This window comes from Coenobita brevimanus, chromosome 80 (genome assembly GCF_032717465.1).
Source record: "Coenobita brevimanus isolate Jiangsu-jjx chromosome 80, ASM3271746v2, whole genome shotgun sequence".
NCBI classification, from domain to species: Eukaryota; Metazoa; Arthropoda; class Malacostraca; order Decapoda; family Coenobitidae; genus Coenobita; species Coenobita brevimanus.
In genome coordinates this window covers 58,572,650-58,595,565 of record NC_137033.1, presented here as the reverse complement: position 1 = coordinate 58,595,565, position 22,916 = coordinate 58,572,650, and the positions used below count along the sequence as shown (strand labels likewise).

General features: G+C 43.4%; 1 protein-coding gene across 1 annotated transcript in view; it reads right to left on the bottom strand.

Annotated features, from left to right (window-relative positions):
• Window positions 1–22,916, bottom strand: part of LOC145409367 (uncharacterized) — a 199,507-nt gene that overhangs the window by 67,755 nt on the left and 108,836 nt on the right. The window contains exons 7-8 of the mRNA XM_080279837.1: window positions 19,342–19,396; window positions 18,902–19,047 (exon numbers count right to left, since the gene is read on the bottom strand). Of these exons, the coding sequence (XP_080135963.1) occupies window positions 18,902–19,047; window positions 19,342–19,396 (201 nt within the window). The remainder of the gene's footprint in view (window positions 1–18,901; window positions 19,048–19,341; window positions 19,397–22,916) is intronic.

Here is a 22,916-nt window from a genome sequence, read left to right as displayed (position 1 = left end):
AGAGGGAGGGGGAGGCCAAGGATGAGATGGAGGGATGGAGTGGAGAGGTATATGAGAGAGGGGTGTGTGAGCTGGGAGCAGGGCAGTGAAATGGCGGGGGACAGGGCGACATGGAGGCGATTTGTCTGTGGCCACCCCGTGCGGGATTAAGGAGTCTGGCAATAGATAGATAAATAGATAGCATTTTACAAGATCAGCGTTTGCGCCTCTCTTTAAAGCCTGTAAATACTCTTCTCTATGTGCTTGATAGAGGCTACGTAAAATATATAGAGCAGGGGATCCCATACTGGCGGCCATGGTGTCTTTCTCGCTGGGGTGGGGTTGGGGGATAGGGTAAGTTCAGATATATGGAGCCACTGGAAAGGGAAATTCTTTAATAATTTCTTGAGGGAACAGTTGTGAGGAATCCTTTTTACTGTCGACTGTCTCGTTCAGATCAGAGCAAGATACAGTAATGAGAGTAATTCCTGGAACTTCGAAGCGATGAACATGCCAAAGACACACCGGAGAGGGAAGGCTGATGGAGTTTGAGATAAGAATAGGATGCCGCCTTTTTATTGTGCAATTAACCGTTCCGATGTTCCTGGCATCCCGGTCTGCCTATTTCAGCAGTTCGGAGTGCCATGTGGAGATGACCTTTCCTGTGCCCTTGTCATGACCCAGCCACACACCCCACTGGCAAAAAAAAAAAAAAAAAAAACGCAATTACAACCCATCCACTGAGTTTTTAGTTGTTTTTTAGTGTTGTTTTATGTGCATGCTTGTGGTAGGTGAGGAGGCCCATCATCCACTCGGTGTAGTGCTGCCTGCAGGTGACACTACACTGAGTGACATGCCAAATTATTTCTAGTACGGTAACCCATAAACATTTTACTACGCTGGGTGGTAACTATACAATCAAATGACTCCTGGTGGTCTAGCGGGTTACGGTGTTCCACTCGGATGAAGCCTGGAAAGGTTTTATTGTGAGGGGTTGTTGGGGTTTATTGCTCACATAATGCCACTCAGGGATGAACGAGGCTGGTCACCTTTGCCATGAATATCAGGAATGAGTAGCTTAGCACAGGATCCTACGCTCCTGATGGGGTAAATAAGGACTGGTTGATGGCTCCGAACGCAAGCACTTCACCTTTACCCTCAAGCACCCGAGTTGTTAACATTTCTTACGCAATATACTCATCCCAGCGACACTGTTTGCCTCGCTGTAGGAAATGTAGATTGGATGCCATGGTGTATTGCCGGGGAGAGGGGCACGGAACAGAACAGCCTGAGAACTACTGCACTTGAAGCCGTGATGACCAGTGGCGTCACCAGGGGGGGGCTAGGGGGGGCTTAGCCCCCAAATCAAGGACTCAGCCCCCCCCAAAATTGCAGCCCCCCAAAATAATAATAATAAAAAATCACCAGCATACATAGTATGCTTGCAGCTCGGCATTGACCCACCTAGCTTTCCCCCAACCCCCTATCACCAATCCACTTTTATTCGTGCATCCATATTAGTTTAATACAATATTATTTATAGCTATATAATGTGATAAGTTATTCACAATTTACGTAAACCTATGACTCAAATCATAATAGTTATAATATATTAGTTTCCCATATACTTGTCCAAGCTTGGTTTTCTTTGAAATATATCTATTGCACAAAGAATGCAAGATTGTATTACATTTATCAGACTTATTAGATATTTACAATATATAATATGGTATATATTAATCACGGAGCTTTAAAATTGGATCATGCAGTCTAAAATATCTGATCTATGCAATTTTTCACAAATTCGAATGTTCAGAGTATCGTCACTCGGAATGTTTGTTTACATTGAGAAGTGTCTGTGAACTGTGGCTAAATCCTGTGTTGTTTTCGGCTTTATTTGCATGTATTGGTTTCAGTGGCTGTATAGACGTTACTACGTTCCGGTATATTGCTAGCCACCTTACTGTACCTGTTCATTTTTGTTTTTACAGATATGAGATCTAGCCTCTACTTCATACAAAGTGTCGGCAGTACTTATTTGGTTCAGTCGACACTCGACTGTCAAAACTGAATGTCATTTCCCTTTTATAGGCTATTCTACAATAATACATTTGCGGATATCAGCCAGCAGCCACTCAAGTGATGAAAAGGTCATCTAAAAATCCTCAGGGACAGGGTGACATAAGGAAATTCTTTCGCACCCGCACCTCCAAAGATGACTCAGATGAGTGCCAAGAAAAAGTGGCTGTTATTGGGAATGAGGTGCCAGAAGCAACCCCAGATAACCCCAAAGCTGAACCCATTCAGACATGTAAGTAGCCCTATATCAAACTATTTCAGTAGTCATTTTATGAAGCTTAGGCCAGGATTTTTTTTTATTGATTTATTTTTAAATTGGCTAGGCCTAGGCTATTTCTCATTGTTGCAAATATATTGTCCTAAACGTACAGAGTGGGAAAGTAGGCTAAAACTCTCTCTCTGCAATGAACTGCAATTTTAGTTTACATTCACTGATAAGTAATACTTTGAAATAAAAAAAAAAAAAAAATCCACATTGCATTATGTCACTGTATGGGAGGATATCAGTTTTTATAGAATACATTTTTTTTTTTTGTAATTTTGTTTTATCAAAATGGTTTTATAATGTGATTGATTTATGAATTGGAGTTACTTGTTTTATAATAATATTTTATAATTTTTGTTTTTTTTGTGAATGGCTTTGTTTTCCTATCAGTACCGGTACCGTAATGGAAGATAAATCTTGGTAATTATTATATATCTATATATATACATTGAATAAAGAGCTTCTTTGAATTATCAAATTTAATATGGTAAGACTAAGAAACCGTTATGATACCACATAATACTACGGTAGCAATTGAAGAAAAACTATTATCAGCAAAAAAGCTTTATACAATTACCTTGTAGCCTACACGTTATATCATAAGGCTTACTGATACCTGGTATTAGGCCCATCGATATTCATGTGTCCTATAAGTTTCTTATTAATAGCCTGTGAGACCTTATTTTACTTTTTCTTCATCTATAGGCCTCAAGAATGCCCCTAAAGCTGCTTAATTTCCGAAAAATTTTCCAGGGGGGCTTACAGCGCCCCCCCATACCCCCCAGCTGCATAGGCTCGCTTCGCTCGCCACCCCCCTTCTACATACACCAGGGCTACAGCCCCCCCAAAATCTGACCCCTGGTGACGCCACTGGTGATGACATAAGCTTTGGCCATATTGCATACCTATTTCATCCCCAAACAGCACTACAAACACGGGGCTTCGAAGTTCTGAGAGTACCACCACAGCAGCAGTCACACACACACACACACACACACACACACACACACACACACACACACACACACACACACACACACACACACACTACCTCATTCTCTCCCACTAACACACACACACACACACACACTATACCTCTTTCTCTCTCTCTCTCTCTCACACACACACACACACACACACACACACACACACACACACACACACACACACACTTTCTATGCCTCTTTCCTCGTTCGATACACTGATGCTTGAGATGCACTCCAGTCCACTAGGTCACCTAGTGTCCATGTAGCCCGCGATGGAACAGAGGCAGGACAGACAAACGAATTTCTGCATTTGACTGTACTAGTAAGGCAACGGAAAAACATTTAAGCTCAATATTAACATTATTTAAACTACCCTACGCACGTACACTCTGTCGCTGTTTTCCATTTCACTTACTGTACCTGCGTATTTAAAAATCTTTTCGTCCTAGTAAGCACTGCATTAATTAGGTGTTGGAGAGAGAGAGAGAGTTCACACTTTAACCTGTGGGATATTTTCGTCTTTTTGTGCGTCTGTTTTTCACGTACAGTTGTGACAGAAAAAAAAGAAAAAAAGATGATAATACAGCAGTCTATTTCCTTTCAGTAGCACTTCCTGACTATAGTGTATCTGCCTTCATCTGAGGGAACTGGGCCACTATCACATCTTCAATACTAAGCTTTCGTTGTATTAAATTCAATGAACATTATTTCTGAGGCAGGATTTAGTCTCCTTGGTTAGTAGTCAAATCAAGCCTCCAATAGGTCTCTTGTTACAGCTCAACATTCTAGATGGAAAGACGGCAATTTTAGGCCAAGTTAGAGTGGAGAGGATATAGTTGTTGGGTGTGAAATACTTGGTGACAAAAATAGGAGACACGGCAGAGGGGAGAAGGATGGATGGTATTGAGAGAGAGGGGATGTGACACGGAGAACTATTTATATCAATGGCCAGAGGGAGACGGAAGGGGCCGAGAAACACCCCCTGATTGACGTGACCGCTGAGTAGTGGACTGATGATGGGGTGGCACAAAGTAGGGAACAATATCTCTACCTACCTATCTGTCTAATTACGTATGTGTAAATATGTACGTATGTGTATCTATCTATCCAGCTATCGATTAATTGACTGATAGATATAGGTGGATATCACACGATGGCCCTACCAACAGAACCCAAGCCTGAACCTACGACAGTTTTGACTTTTTCATGATAGCACAATACACACTTCCGCAAATCAGTATCGGTGACAGTTCTCCCCCTGTACGTCCACAACAGACTACAACGCCCAGGCTGTTCATTGCCGCACCCTTGGGGGACTCTTGTCCTAAAATGTAACAGCAAAAAAAATGAAATGAAATTAAAAAAAAAAAAATAATAAAAAAAATAAAAAGGAGGGTGGTCTAAGTTGACAGTAAGGAATTTGTCTTATAAATCTGACTTCCTATTCGAAAAAAGATCTTTAAGATATTTATATATATTCTGAACCTGAAAAAGATCTCAAGGTATGTACTGTATATATATTCGAAAAAGATCTTGAGGTATTTATATATATTCTGAACCTAAAAAACATCTTAAGGTACTTATAGATATTCGAAAAAGATCTTAAGGTATTTATATCTATTCTGAACCTAATAATCTCTGTGAATACGACTCAGATCCATGGGAAGAACCGTTACTCCCAGTCCTTCATTTATGCAACGGGTCAACTCTGGAACTGTCTCCCTCTGTCTGTATTTCCTACTTCCTATGACCTCCAGTCTTTCAAACACAGTGTGTCCAGGCATCTCGAAACGAACGGATCTTGAATTTGGCTCTCTTTTGTATTGTTTTTGTTTTATTCTTGGAGGGAACTGTGTTGCGGGCTCAGCCTTTGGTTCCTTCTTCCTCACATATAAAAAAAAACATCGTCCATCATCCAGTTAAAGGCCTGAAATACGTGAATAAAGGTCTGAAATACGTGAATAAGGGTCTGAAATACGTGAATAAAGGTCTGAAATACGTGAAATAAGGTCTGAAATACGTGAATAAAGGTCTGAAATACGTGAATAAGGGTCTGAAATACGTGAATAAAGGTCTGAAATACGTGAATGAAGGTCTGAAATACGTGAATAAGAGTCTGAAATAAGTGAACAAAGGCCTGAAATACACTGAAGCATTGATAATCCAGTTTCCATAGTATTTTTTAGAGAACCCAGCCCTGTTGTTGTGGAAATGTAATATGAATGACCAAAATTCTGAGGTGGGTTGGCCATGTGGAGAGAATGGAGAATGAGGATTGACTAGGAGTGTGAGTGAGTGAGGTGGATGAAGGGAAGGGGGAGGAGTAGACCGAGGAAGAGGTGGAGGGATGGAGTGAAGGAATATATGAGAGGTGGAAGGAATTATTTCTGTAACTCTTTCCATCTTCCTATAGTTCTTCCACCTTAACTTGGCCCAGAATTTTCTCCTGTTGCAGCTTATTTCACGTAGCTCAGTGACAGTGTGAGGCAGTACTGTGGCTCTACATCTCTTCGGTAGCACTTCTTCGTGACTAGCATCGTCTTCTCTTGTAACTCAGTACTCAAGATGGAGGGAGAGCAATTTTAGGCCAAGTTGGAGTAAACAGGATATACTCGACCTGTTATTACTTCCATATAATATTAAAGAGAGAGAGAGAGAGAGAGAGAGAGAGAGCTGCATATGCATCAAGGGATAAACTTTGTCATTGATGGCTGGCTGTGGCTCACCAAAGATAATACCACCACACCACACCCCACCACACCCCATCCCACCCCACCACACAACACCACACCCCACCACACCACACCACACCCCACCCCACCACACCCCACCCCACCACACCACACAACACCACACCACACCACATCAAACCACACCCCACCACACCCCACCCCACCACATCACACAACACCACACCAAACAACACCACATCACACTACACCACTCCGTCACACTACACCGAACCACACCACATCAAACCACACCACACCACGCACAATACACCAAACCACACTACATCACACTACACCACACCACACTACACCACACTAAACCACACCACATCACACTACACCAAACCATACTGCATCAAATCACACCAAACCACACTAGACCACACCATACCACATCACACCACACTCCATCACACTACACCAAACCACACAATACCAAACCACACTACATCAAAGCACACCAGACCGGACTACACTACACGACACTACACCACACCACACGACACCACACCACACTACACCACACCACACCACACTCCACTACCCCCGACAGTTCAGTTGCGTGCTCAAGCGTTCAGTGTCGCAGATATATGAAGAATCAATGAACCAAAAATGAAACAACTTGGAACATTCCTGGTACACACCGTTCACAGTTCAATGTTATAGTGTTCATATCGATTGCCCTTTGCTTTGTTCATCCCTCCTTCCACCAAACACCTCTACTCAGCTTTCCTGTCACAAACACCTCTACTCAGCTTTCCTGCCTCAAACACCTCTATTCATCCTTCCTGCCACCAAACACCTCTTCTCAGCTTTCTCTGTGTGATTCGTAGTGATCTTGTTATAACTTTCAGACTATTTTTTTTTTTAATGCAAGGAAGAAGGAACCAAAGGCTTAGCCCGCAAAACGTTCCTTCCAAGAAGAAAACAAAAATAATACAAAAGAGAGACAAATTCAAGATCCATTCATTTCGAGATACCTGGACACACCGCATTTAAAAGACTTGAGATCATAGGAAGCAGGAAATACAGACAGAGGGAGACAGTTCCAGAGTTGACCTGTTGCAAAAATGAAGGACTGGGAGTAACGGTTAACTCTTGCATTAGAGAGTTGGACAGAAAAGGGATGAGAGTTTGCTGCCAGACTGGTGCTACGCGCCCGTCGTAGAGGTGAAGGAATGCAAGCAGACAGTTCAAAGGAGCAGTGACCATTGAAGTAGCGATAGAAAAGAGATAAAGATGCAACAGTGCGGCGAAGAGACAGAGGTTGAAGGGAGTCAGTAAGAGGAGCAGTGACCATTGAAGTAGCGATAGAAAAGTGATAAAGATGCAACAGTGCTGCGAAGAGACAGAGGTTGAAGGGAGTCAGTAAGAGGAGCAGTGACCATTGAAGTAGCGATAGAAAAGTGATAAAGATGCAACAGTGCGGCGAAGAGACAGAGGTTGAAGGGAGCCGGTAAGAGGAGGATTTTGATTCTTGCTCTTTACGTCGAGGTGGCCGAGTGACTTGCATCCGGGGTTCAAATTCTGGTGTGGGCAGCTATGTTATTCGATTCAGGTGTCCATCTACCCTTCGTATGCAACAGGTCAACTCTGGAACCGTCTCCCTCTCTCTGTATTTCCTTCTGCCTGTGATCTCCAGTCTTTATCCGTCATATGTAACAGGTAGACTCTGGAACTGTCTCCCTCTGTCTGTATTTCCTACTGCCTATGATCTCCAGTCTTTACCCTTCGTATGCGACAGGTCAACTCTGGAACTGTATCCCTTTCTCTGTATTTCCTTCTGCCTATGATCTCAGGTCTTTGCCCTTCGTATGCGACAGGTCAACTCTGGAACTGTCTCCCTCTGTCTGTATTTCCTACTGCCTATGATCTCAGGTCTTTGCCCTTCGTATGCGACAGGTCAACTCTGGAACTGTCTCCCTCTGTCTGTATTTCCTTCTGCCTACGATCTCCAGTCTTTCAAATGCAGTGTGTCCAGTCTTTCATCGCAGTGTGTGTGTGTGTGTGTGTGTGTGTGTGTGTGTGTGTGTGTGTGTGTGTGTGTGTGTGTGTGTGTGCAGGGATCTCGAAATGAATGGATCTTGAATTTGCTCCCTGTTATCTTGTTTTTGTTTTATCTTTCAGGGAACAATTTGCGGACTCCTGGCCTTTGGTTCCTTCTTCCTTACATTAAAAAAAAAAATAAGTAAAACGAGTATCTAGGAGCATACCAAGGAGATGTACACTGTAATTCTGATAACTTGGATGACACAGAGGCCTCTAACTCAGCATAAATGGTGAATCTCCCTTCACAAGCTCAAAGGCCTTAGCAACGGAGATGGGCATCGCGGATATGCACCCTCATGACGTCCTCCCTCTTTTCGCCTTCCACCTTTTTGTTACTCTACGGCTTTATTCAGCACAGGAGAGTCTTGTCTATGTAGAGTTTAGTGGTTTGGTGTGGTGTGGTGTGGTGTGGTGTGGTGTGATGTGGTGGTAGTGTAGTGTGGTATGATGTGATGTAGTGTGGTGGTATTATCTTTGGTGAACCACAGCTTTTCTTCGCCTTTTCATGGCCTCGTAGTGGTGTGTGGTGTGGTGTAACGTAATGTAGTGTGGTGTAGTGGTGTGCTGTTGTATGGTGGTGTGGTGTGGTGGTGTGGTGTGGTGGTGTGGCGTAAGGTGGTGTAGTGTGGTGGTGGTATTATCTTTGGTCTGGTGTTCTGGTATAATACTGTCTTTTCTTAACCCACACCATTACATTCCACACAGTCACAGGAGCAGTGAGTGAGACGCTGATATTTTACTGTCTATTCCCAGCCACTTATATATCTGTCGTCCCAGGAGGAGTAGATAGAGGATGATGTAGCATTCGTCTCCTGCGATAACTTGCAGTCATTTTCGTCTCGTAACTAAGATTCGTTTAAGAAGCTGAAGGGGAAGACCGAGGATGATTTGACAGCATCCTTGCCCTTCCTGCAGATTATAAACCACGCCACACCACACCACACTACGCCACACCACACCACACCACATCACATCACACCACACCACATCACACCACATCACACCACACCACACCACACCACACCACAGGGAAGTAATGAATCGTTAGTGCTTCTGTGTCTGTCTGTCCTGAGTGTTAATAGCAGTGCCAGTAACCCCTTCATGGTGGGGATAACTCTTTTGTTTATACTAAGCCAGACTATATCATTCAGCTGAGTGAAATACAGAATTAGAAAAGTGCTAATTCTCTCACCAAAAGAGTCTATCCATCCATCCATCCATCCATCCATCCATCCATCCATCCATCCATCCATCCATCCATCATCCATCCATCCATCATCCATCCATCCATCCATCCATCATCCATCCATCCATCCATCCATCCATCATCCATCCATCCATCATCCATCCATCCATCATCCATCCATCCATCCATCCATCCATCCATCCATCCATCATCCATCCATCCATCCATCCATCCATCCATCCATCCATCCATCATCCATCCATCCATCCATCCATCCATCATCCATCCATCCATCATCCATCCATCCATCATCCATCCATCCATCATCCATCCATCCATCCATCCATCATCCATCCATCATCCATCCATCCATCATCCATCCATCCATCATCCATCCATCCATCATCCATCCATCATCCATCCATCCATCCATCATCCATCCATCCATCCATCCATCATCCATCCATCATCCATCCATCCATCATCCATCCATCCATCCATCCATCATCCATCCATCCATCATCCATCCATCCATCCATCCATCATCCATCCATCCATCATCCATCCATCATCCATCATCCATCCATCATCCATCATCCATCCATCCATCCATCCATCCATCATCCATCCATCCATCATCCATCCATCCATCCATCATCCATCCATCCATCCATCCATCCATCATCCATCCATCATCCATCATCCATCAATCCATCCATCATCCATCATCCATCCATCCATCCATCCATCATCCATCCATCCATCCATCCATCATCCATCCATCCATCCATCCATCCATCCATCCATCCATCATCCATCCATCCATCCATCCATCCATCCATCATCCATCCATCCATCCATCCATCATCCATCCATCCATCCGTCCATCATCCATCCATCCATCATCCATCCATCCATCCATCATCCATCCATCCATCCATCCATCCATCCATCATCCATCCATCCATCATCCATCCATCCATCCATCATCCATCCATCATCCATCCATCATCCATCATCCATCCATCATCCATCCATCCATCCATCCATCCATCAGTCTATCCATCCATCATCCATCATCCATCCATCCATCATCCATCCATCCATCATCCATCCATCCATCCATCCATTCATCCATCATCCATCCATCCATCATCCATCCATCCATCCATCATCCTTCCATCCATCCATCCATCCATCTATCCATCCATCATCCTTCCATCCATCCATCATCCATCCATCCATCCATCCATCATCCATCCATCCATCCATCCATCCATCATCCATCCATCCATCCATCCATCATCCATCCATCCATCCATCCATCCATTATCCATCCATCCATCCATCCATCATCCATCCATCCATCCATCCATCCATCCATCCATCCATCCATCCATCCATCATCCATCCATCCATCATCCATCCATCCATCCATCAATCTCTCCCTCATTCCATCCATCCATCAATCTCTCCCTCATTCCATCCATCCATCCATCCATCCATCATCCATCCATCCATCCATCAATCTCTCCCTCATTCCATCCATCCATCCATCATCCATCCATCCATCCATCAATCTCTCCCTCCTTCCATCCATCCATCCATCCATCCATCATCCATCCATCATCCATCCATCCATCCATCATCCATCCATCATCCATCCATCATCCATCCATCATCCATCCATCCATCCATCCATCATCCATCCATCCATTATCCATCATCCATCCATCCATCATTCATCCATCCATCATCCATCATCCATCCATCATCCATCCATCCATTATCCATCATCCATCCATCCATCATCCATCCATCCATCCATCCATCATCCATCCATCCATCATCCATCCATCCATTATCCATCCATCCATCATCCATCCATCCATCATCCATCATCCATCCATCATCCATCATCCATCATCCATCATCCATCCATCCATTATCCATCATCCATCCATCCATACATCCATCATCCATCCATCCATACATCCATACATCCATACATCCATCATCCATACATCCATCATCCATACATCCATACATCCATCATCCATCCATCCATACATCCATCATCCATACATCCATCCATCCATACATCCACCCATCCCTCCATCCATACATCCATCATCCATCCATCCATCCATCCATACATACATCCACCCATCCATCCATCCATCCATCCATACATACATCCACCCATCCATCCATCCATCCACCCATCCATCCATCCATCATACATCCATCATCCATCCATCATCCATCCATCCATCATCCATCCTTCCATCCATCATCCATTATCCATCCATCCATCATCCATCCTTCCATCCATCATCCATTATCCATCCATCCATCCATACATCCACCCATCCATCATCCATCCATCATCCATCCATCCATCCACCCATCCATCATCCATCCATCATCCATCCATCATCCATCCATCCATCCATCCATCATCCATCCATCCATCCATCCACCCATCCATCATCCATCCATCATCCATCCATCCATCCATCATCCATCCATCCATCCATACATACATCATCCATCCATCATCCATTCATCCATCATCCATCCATCATCCATCCATCATCCATCATCCATCCATCATCCATCATCCATCCATCATCCGTCCATCATCCATCATCCATCTCTCATCCATCATCCATCATCCATCCATCCATCCATCATCCATCCATCATCCATCCATCCATCCATCCATCATCCATCCATCATCCATCCATCCATCATCCATCCATCATCCATCCATCATCCATCATCCATCCATCATCCATCATCCATCCATCATCCAACCATCATCCATCATCCAACCATCATCCATCATCCATCCATCATCCATCCATCATCCATCATCCATCCATCCATCCATCATCCATCATCCATCCATCCATCCATCATCCATCATCCATCCATCATCCATCCATCATCTATCCATCATCCATCATCGATGCATCATCCATCCATCATCCATCATCCATCCATCCATCATCCATCCATCATCCATCCATCATCCATCATCCATCCATCCATCATCCATCATCCATCCATCATCCATCCATCCATCCATCATCCATCCATCCATCCACCCATCCATCATCCATCCATCATCCATCCATCCATCCACCCATCCATCATCCATCCATCCATCCATCCATCCACCCATCCATCATCCATCCATCCACCATCCATCCATCATCCATCCATCCATCCACCCATCCATCATCCTTCCATCCATCCATCATCCATCCATCCATCATCCATCATCCATCATCCATCCATCATCCAACCATTATCCATCATCCATCCATCATCCATCATCCATCCATCATCCATCCATCATCCATCATCCATCCATCCATCATCCATCCATCTATCCATCCATCATCCATCATCCATCCATCATCCATCATCCATCCATCATCCATCATCCATCCATCATCCATCCATCATCCATCATCTATCCATCCATCATCCATCCATCATCCATCCATCCATCCATCATCCATCCATCCATCCATCCACCCATCCATCATCCATCCATCATCCATCCATCCATCCACCCATCCATCATCCATCCATCATCCATCCATCCATCCACCCATCCATCATCCATCCATCATCCATCATCCATCCATCCATCATCCATCCATCCATCATCCATCCATCCATCCATCATCCATCCATCCATCCACCCATCCATCGTCCATCCATCATCCATCCATCCATCCACCCATCCATCCATCCATCCATCATCCATCATCCATCCATCATCCATCATCCGTCCATCATCCATCCATCCATCCATCATCCATCATCCATCCATCATCCATCCATCATCCATCCATCCATCCATCATCCATCCATCCATCCATCCATCCATCAATCTCTCCATCCATCATCCATCATCCATCCATCCATCATCCATCCATCCATTCATCCATCCATCCATTCATTCATCATCCATCCATCCATCCATCCATCCATCCATCATCCATCCATCCATCATCCATCCATCCATCCATCATCCATCCATCCATCCATCCATCATCCTTCCATCCATCCATCTATCCATCCATCATCCTTCCATCCATCCATCATCCATCCATCCATCATCCATCCATCCATCCATCCATCCATCCACCCATCCATCATCCATCCATCATCCATCATCCATCCATCCATCATCCATCCATCCATCCATCATCCATCCATCCATCCACCCATCCATCATCCATCATCCATCCATCATCCATCCATCCATCCACCCATCCATCCATCCATCCATCATCCATCATCCATCCATCATCCATCCATCATCCATCCATCCATCCATCATCCATCATCCATCCATCATCCATCCATCCATCCATCCATCCATCATCCATCCATCATCCATCCATCCATCCATCATCCATCCATCCATCCATCCATCCATCAATCTATCCATCCATCATCCATCATCCATCCATCCATCATCCATCCATCCATCCATTCATCCATCATCCATCCATCCATCCATCATCCATCCATCCATCATCCATCCATCCATCCATCATCCATCCATCCATCCATCATCCTTCCATCCATCCATCCATCCATCTATCCATCCATCATCCTTCCATCCATCCATCATCCATCCATCCATCCATCCATCCATCATCCATCCATCCATCCATCCATCATCCATCCATCCATCCATTATCCATCCATCCATCCATCTATCATCCATCCATCCATCCATCATCCATCCATCCATCATCCATCCATCCATCCATCAATCTCTCCCTCATTCCATCCATCCATCCATCCATCCATCATCCATCCATCCATCCATCAATCTCTCCCTCCTTCCATCCATCATCCATCCATCATCCATCCATCCATCCATCAATCTCTCCCTCCTTCCATCCATCATCCATCCATCATCCATCCATCCATCCATCATCCATCCATCATCCATCCATCCATTATCCATCATCCATCCATCCATCATCCATCCATCCATCATCCATCATCCATCATCCATCCATCATCCATCCATCCATTATCCATCATCCATCCATCCATCATCCATCCATCCATCATCCATCCATCATCCATCCATCCATTATCCATCCATCCATCATCCATCCATCCATCATCCATCATCCATCCATCATACATCCATCCATCATCCATCATCCATCCATCCATTATCCATCATCCATCCATCCATCATCCATCCATCATCCATCCATCCATACATCCATCATCCATACATCCATCATCCATACATCCATACATCCATCATCCATACATCCATACATCCATCATCCATCCATACATCCACCCATCCCTCCATCCATACATCCATCATCCATCCATCCATCCATCCATCCATCCATACATCCACCCATCCATCCATCCATCCATCCATACATACATCCACCCATCCATACATACATCCACCCATCCATCCATCCATCATCCATCATCCATCCATCCATCATCCATCCATCCATCCATCATCCATCATCCATCCATCCATACATACATCCACCCATCCATCATCCATCCATCATCCATCCATCCATCCACCCATCCATCATCCATCCATCATCCATCCATCCATCCATCCATACATACATACATCCATCCACCCATCCATCATCCATCCATCATCCATCCATCATCCATCCATCCATCCATCATCCATCCATCATCCATCCATCATCCATCCATCATCCATCATCCATCCATCATCCGTCCATCATCCATCATCCATCCATCATCCATCATCCATCCATCCATCATCCATCCATCCATCCATCATCTTTCCATCCATCCATCCATCCATCTATCCATCCATCATCCTTCCATCCATCCATCATCCATCCATCCATCATCCATCCATCATCCATCCATCCATCATCCATCATCCATCCATCCATCATCCATCCATCCATCCATCATCCATCCATCCACCCATCCATCATCCATCATCCATCCATCATCCATCCATCCATCCACCCATCCATCATTCATCCATCATCCATCCATCCATCCACCCATCCATCATCCATCCATCATCCATCATCCATCCATCCATCATCCATCCATCCATCCATCCATCATCCATCCATCCACCCATCCATCATCCATCATCCATCCATCATCCATCCATCCATCCACCCATCCATCATTCATCCATCATCCATCCATCCATCCACCCATCCATCATCCATCCATCATCCATCATCCATCCATCCATCATCCATCCATCCATCCATCCATCCATCCACCCATCCATCATCCATCATCCATCCATCATCCATCCATCCATCCACCCATCCATCATCCATCCATCCATCATCCATCCATCATCCATCCATCATCCATCCATCCATTATCCATCATCCATCCATCCATCATCCATCCATCCGTCATCCATCATCCATCCATCATCCATCCATCCATTATCCATCATCCATCCATCCATCATCCATCCATCATCCATCCATCCATCCATCCATCATTCATCCATCATCCATCCATCATCCATCCATCATCCATCCATCCATCATCCATCCATCATCCATCCATCCATCCATCCATCATCCATCCATCCATCCATCATCCATCCATCCATCAGTCCATCCATCCATCCATCCATCCATTCATTCATCCATCATCCAGTCCTCTTTTGCCCCATCCGAAGCGTAGGGGCCCGGGGTTAGTCTACACAGTCCTTACATTTTAGGCGAGTGACCAGCCTCCCTCTTCCCTGAGTGGCACTAAGTAGCAATAAACCCCAGTCACTCCTCCGAAATAAAACCCAACTGGCCCCATTTTGGTTGTATGGTTACCACCCAACGTAATAAATAGCTTCCTGGATTTAAAAGAAACAGTTTGTCTTGTCACTGTAGAGTCGCCTTTAGGTTTCGGTGCATCGAGTGAGTGGATGGTGCGCGAATCGTCTTGGTAATGAGACCTACATACAAAGAACGTCCTCAGTATTCAATTCTGCAATGATCCCTCCAAACGTTCACTCATACGCCCAAACGTTCATGTGGTCAAACGTTCCTACGGGCAAACGTGCACTTTGAGGTATATTGAACGTATGTTATGCACTGACCTCCACTGGCGTTCACTCCTCCATTCAAACGCTCATATGACCAAACGTTCATACAGGCAAACGTTTAATCTGAGTTCTGTTTATCCATTCAAACGTTCATATGGCCAAACGTTCCTGCAGACAAACGTTCACCCGGTGGTATATTGAACGTATGTTATGCACTGATTTCTACTGGCGTTCACTCCTCCATTCAAACGTTCTTATGGCCAAACGTTTCAGCAGGCAAACGTTTAATCAGAGTTATATTTATCCATTCAAACGTTCATATGGCCAAACGTTCCTGCAGACAAACGTTCACCCGGTGGTATATTGAACGTATGTTATGCACTGACCTCCACTGGTGTTCACTCCTCCATTCAAACGTTCTTATGGCCAAACGTTTCAGCAGGCAAACGTTTAATCAGAGTTATATTTATCCATTCAAACGTTCATATTCCCAAACGTTCCTACAGACAAACGTTTAATCTGTTATATTTACCCATTCAAACGTTCTTATGGCCAAACGTTCCTACAGGCAAACGTTTTCTCCTGGCTATTCTGAACGTATCTTTACCTTTTTGTGAAGATAAGTTGCATAATAATGTTGCTACGATCAGCTTCTTAGTCAGCTCAGGAGAAACGTTTTAAAATGGAGGAGGTAGATGCGGCCTTCACTAAACGTTCCTACACCCAAACGTTCCCGGGGGCAAACGTTTCTTTCTCATCTGCTTTTAATATTTATTTCTTAACGTTATTGCGACTATGACTATTTATTTATTTATTTACTTATTTATTTATTTATTTATTTATTTTCTTATTTATTTAGTAATTCATTTATTTACTTATTTATCTATTTATTTGTTTATTTATTTATTTATTTATTCACTTATTTATTTATTTATTTATTTTCTTATTTATTTATTTATTTATTTATTTATTTGTTTATTTGTTTACTTATTTATTAATTATTCACTTATTTATTTATTTATTTACATATTTATTTATTTATTTATTTATTTAAATATTTATTTACGTATTTATTTGTTTATTTATTATTTCTTGTTCTATTTACTTATTTATGTATTCATTTAGTTACTTATTTATGTATTTATTTATTTGTTTATTTATTTATTTATTTATTTGTTTGTTTTATTCACTTATTTATTTATTTATTCACTCATTTATTTATTTACTTATTTATTTATTTATGTATTTATGTATTTATTCACTTATTTATTTATTCATTTATTCACTTATTTATGTATTTATTTATTTATTTATTTATTTACTTATTTACTTATTTATTCATTCATTTATTTACTTATTTCTTTATTCACTTATTTATTTATTTACGTATTCATTTATTTACTTATTCACTTATTTATTTACTTATTTATTTTTTTATTTATTTTGCCTAATCAACCTCGCTACGAACAAAGAAGTTTATTAAATTCAGGAGACGTGTGTGGAACTGAAGGAATTAGATATACCCTGTGGTAGGTGGTGGCGACCATCATCCACTCACTTGATGTAGTGCTGCTTACTTCTGCTTTCACCTTTAGCATTCATTTTCTGTGTCTGTCCTCCTCTCTTCCTATTTCTCACCATCATCCACTCACTTGATGTGGTGCTGCCTACTTCTTCCTTCACCTTTATCATTCTTTTCCTGTGTCTGTCCTCCTCTCTTCCTATTTCTCACCATCATCCACTCACTTGATGTAGTGCTGCCTACTTCTTCCTTAGCCTTTATCATTCTTTTTCTGTGTCTGTCCTCCTCTCTTCCTATTTCTCACCATCATCCACTCACTTGATGTAGTGCTGCCTACTTCTTCCTTCACCTTTATCATTCTTTTTCTGTGTCTCCTCCTCTCTTCATATTTCTCACCATCATCCACCCACTTGATGTAGTGCTGCCTACTTCTTCCTTAGCCTTTATCATTCTTTTTCTGTGCCTGTCCTCCTCTCTTCCTATTTCTCCCATCTTTCCTGTCACTTCTTATTGCTTTTCTTTCCTTTACAGGTGGCTTTACATTGAGTGACAAGCCTAATGGTTTCTTGTAAGCCAAGAAACCATTTACAACGCTGGGTGGTAACCATATAATCAACCCATACGTGTTCCCTACGTGTCAACAAGTTGGTTGGTGGAGGGTTAGTGCCCCTCCCCGTAAAACAACTAACTCAAAGGCGAACGGTCACCCTTTACGGGATTATGGCGTCTGGCGAAGGATAGATAGACAGACAGATAGATAGATAAATAGATAGATAGATAGATACAGCCTTCAATAAACGTTCATCCAGCCAAGTAATAATAATAATAATAATAATAATAATAATAATAATAATAAAAATAATAATCATAACGATAATAAAAATAATAAAAGTAATAACAATAGTAGTAGCAGTAGTAATAATAATAGTAATGGTAGCAATAGTATTAGTAGTAGTAGTAGTAGAAGTAATAATAATAATAATAATAATAATAATAATTCCTCAGCGTGTACTCACAGGTCATGTCGAGGGTGACGGAGGCTGTGACCGGCCGCGTATCGTTCGTACTTGCAGCGTAACAGGTCAGATTACGTCCCAGGTCACCGCGGGTCATACTATTTAGGGTCAGGCTGTTGGATGGAGAGGGGAGGTCACTGTTGAACCCTGGACTCTCGGGGGAGGGCAGATTGACGGCAAATTCGGCTTCCTGGCTTCTGGCGTCTGATGTGTTTGGTAGAGAGTTCAAAGAGGCGGGATTTTGAGCAGAGGGATCGATAGAGGATAGGGTGTTGGCAGACGGCTTCACGCTGTTGGCAGGGGGGTTAACAGGGGCGGTGTTGGCACCAGAAGGGCCTCTCAGGGATACACTGTTGGCAGGTGGCTTCACACTGTTGGCAGATGGTTTACCGATAGTGACAGCTGGATGCGAGGCGGTGGAGGGGGTGTTGGCATCGTGGGTTGAGTCGATAACTTTGCCTCCTTCATACCACACCACCGCGGGAGGCGGCCAACCTGCAGACGACAGTAAGAAAGTTAAAGAGGCAACGTGGGAGAGAGGGAATGTGGGAGAGAGAGAGAGAGAGAGGGAACGTGGGAGAGAGAGAGAGAGAGAGGGAACGTGGGAGAGAGAGAGAGAGGGAACGTGAGGGAGAGAGAGAGAGAGGGAACGTGAGGGAGAGAGAGAGAGAGAGAGAGAGAGGGAACGTGGGAGAGAGAGAGGGAACGTGGGAGAGAGAGAGGGAACATGGGAGAAAGTTAGAGAGAGGACGAAGAAGGAAGTCAGAAAGGGGACGCAAGTTAATCAATTCAGCTCACGGACGCAGTTACAAAAAAAAAAAAAAAAAATGGTTCTCCTGAGTTGAAAGAAATAATTTGATCGTGACATTACCAGAGAGAGAGAGAGAGAGACATGTATAATTGTAGTTAAGCAAAAGGAAGAAGTCAAATATACCCTCTTTCTTTCACCTAAGTTGACCTGGATCGACGCGTCTTTGCTCAGTGGCAGAAGAAAACAATGCAACGACTCTACACCCTGGCCACAACACTTCCTCGTGACTAGCATTATAATCCAGTGTTAATCTATTGCTACAACGATGCATTAAAGATGGAGAGATGGCAATTTTAGGCCAAGTTAAAGTGGAAAGACTATAACACCTTATATCTTAGGGGTGGATTCTCGATGGCATGGAAGTTACGTAGGAATGGGAATGAGAGATTGACAAGAAGAGTGGACGTGAGTGAGGTGGAGGGGAGGAAGGGGAGAGGGAGACCGACGATGAGATGGACGGATGAAGAGAAGTGATAGATGAGAGATGACAGACTGATTGCAGGAGACAGGGTGACGTGGAGATTTGTTTGTGGCTGCCCTTTACAGGATTAAGGCATCTTGTTATAGATAGATAGATAGATGCAGATGGATGGATGGATGAATGGATAGATAGATAGATAGATAGATACATACATAAATAAATAGATGGATGGATGGATGAATGGATAGATAGATAGATACATAAATAGATGGATGGATGGATGGATAGATGGATGGACGGAGGTAGGGAGGAAGGAAGGGAGGGACAGATAGATAGATAGATAGATAGATAGATAGATGGATGGATGAAGGGAGGAAGGGGAGGGACAAATAGATAGATAGATATTTTGATAGATAGATAGACAGATAAAAAGAAAAAATGGATGGATGGATGTAGGGAGGAAGGGAGGGAGGGACAAATAGATAGATAGATAGATATTTAGACAGCTAGATAGATAAATAGATAGATAGACAGACACACAGGTAGACAGACAGACACACAGACTCCGGATAGAAATTAAGAGGTAAAGGGAGTCAGCTTGCCTCCCCTGAACTCAATCAATTAACACCTACACAGAGAGAGCGACAAAGACACTCCCAGTACACAGGATGGAAGAAGAGAGTGTAGTGAGCTGGGGGCCATCTGGGAGCAGGGTAGAGCTTTGTTAGTAGCTGGGAAGGAAAGAAGGAGCTTAGAGGATAATCTATCTATCTATCTATCTATTGCCAGACGCCTTAATCCCGTAAGGGGTGGCCACAAACATATCGCCTCCATGTAGCCCTGTCCCCTGCCATTTCACTGCCCTGCTCCCAGCTCACACCCCCCTCTCTCATATACCTCGCCACTCCATCCCTCCATCTCATCCTTGGCCTCCCCCTCCCTCTCCCCCCTTCCACCTCACTCACATACACTCTCCTCGTCAGTCTCTCACTCTCCATCCTATCCACATGGCCAAACCACCTCAGTGTGTTTCTCCTAACGCTTCCTATCACATCCACATCCACACCACAACGCTCCTCCACTTCCTCATTTGTCAGTCTGTCTCTCCATGTGACTGAGTTAATACTAGGGTTGTGGATGGAAAAATGAGCCAAAACGGGGAGAGCTGAGGAGAGCTTAGAATGGAAATGGTTTAAACAGTACTCTGGCCACTTGAACTATAGTCTTCTTACTCTAACTTGGCCTAAAATAGCCATCTCTCCAGCTTGAATACTGTAACAATAGATTAACACTAGAAGATGGTGCTAGTGAAGAAGCAATGTTATGGGAAGGATGTAGAGCCATAGCAAAGTCCTATTTCTCAACTGAGCTACGGGAAATAAACCACAAACGGATGGAAGTTTTGTCCAAGTTAAGGTGAAAGGAGTATGGGTGTCAAAAACATCTTTCCATCTTGAATGCTGAGCTATAACAACTTAACACTAGACTGTGGTGCTAGTCACGAAGAGGTGCTATGGAAAGGATGTAGAGCCGTAGTACAAGGAGACAAGAGAGTTCGCCTAACTGAGAGCCATCTGGAAGCACAATATTGTTTGACTGAAAGCAAGGAATGGGCAAGAGGGAGCCTAGAGGGATAATAGTGATGTAATACTGGAGCTGTATGTATGAAAGTGAGCTACGTGAGGGAGAGGATGGATAGTGTATACTCAGAATGGATACCGTTTTAAGTTAGCGGTATACCCTACGTTGCTCTGCTTATCCACGTACCGGACAGCTGGTGTAAAGGAACCACAACAGAAAAGGAATATATAGGAGATACAGATTACAGGAGGCCTATAATCCCACAGCCAAGTCATCTACTGGGGAAAATATTGTACTTAGATCTAGCCAACATGTCTGAGAAGTTGATAGAAAAGAGGAAGGCTCTCCCTCACCCACCACACCCTCCAGAAAAAAAAAAAAAAAAAAAAAAAGCGGGGGAAAAGATTTAAAAAACAAACAAAAAACACGAAGCCTGTATTAAAGAACAAACATGAAAATTTTTATAGGAAAGGTAGAGGGACAGCAGGAATATATGATTACTAATGAAAAATTATGCAAAAAGGAGCCAACACTATGACAGAATGGACAACATGCCATTGGGGGTGAGGATCGGGGGCCGTGTGTCCTTGCCCAGCATCAGTGGTAGTTCCTGTGTTGCTCGTGATTAGTATACAGTACTGGACTATATCAGTATTCTCGTGCACACAAAATTTCGGGAATAGAACATACGATAGACTGGAATTATTAATGTTTTGATCCTCTGATGCTTCTTTATCATTAATCCAATTCGGATGCGGATTCATCTAATAATTACCATGTTTTATTATTTTTTTTATTTTTTGCCTGGTTGGGACTGCAATCCCCAGAACCCCGAAGCCAGGCCTTTATGTTACCTGTTAACTACTTTCACCTTTACCTGTGATCATGAAAATCTTGTTTACTTAAAACTGGGTTGGGGTCGGTGGCTGCACACCCTCCTTTGAACCCCGCATGCTGTCCATATGGTGCCGTAGCCTTCCCCTACGCCACATCTATACCCATGAAGGTATTCAGCACTGTAGTTTTTTTTTTTTTTTTATGGGTTCAGCTGCACGCATAGGCTTCACGGCCTACATACCAATACCTCCATACATACCGTACATACCATACACCTCCACATGTCACTGTAGTTGGGTGTCACAGACAAACAAACAGAAAGAAACAACTTGTGTGTGTGTGTGTGTGTGTATATATATATATAT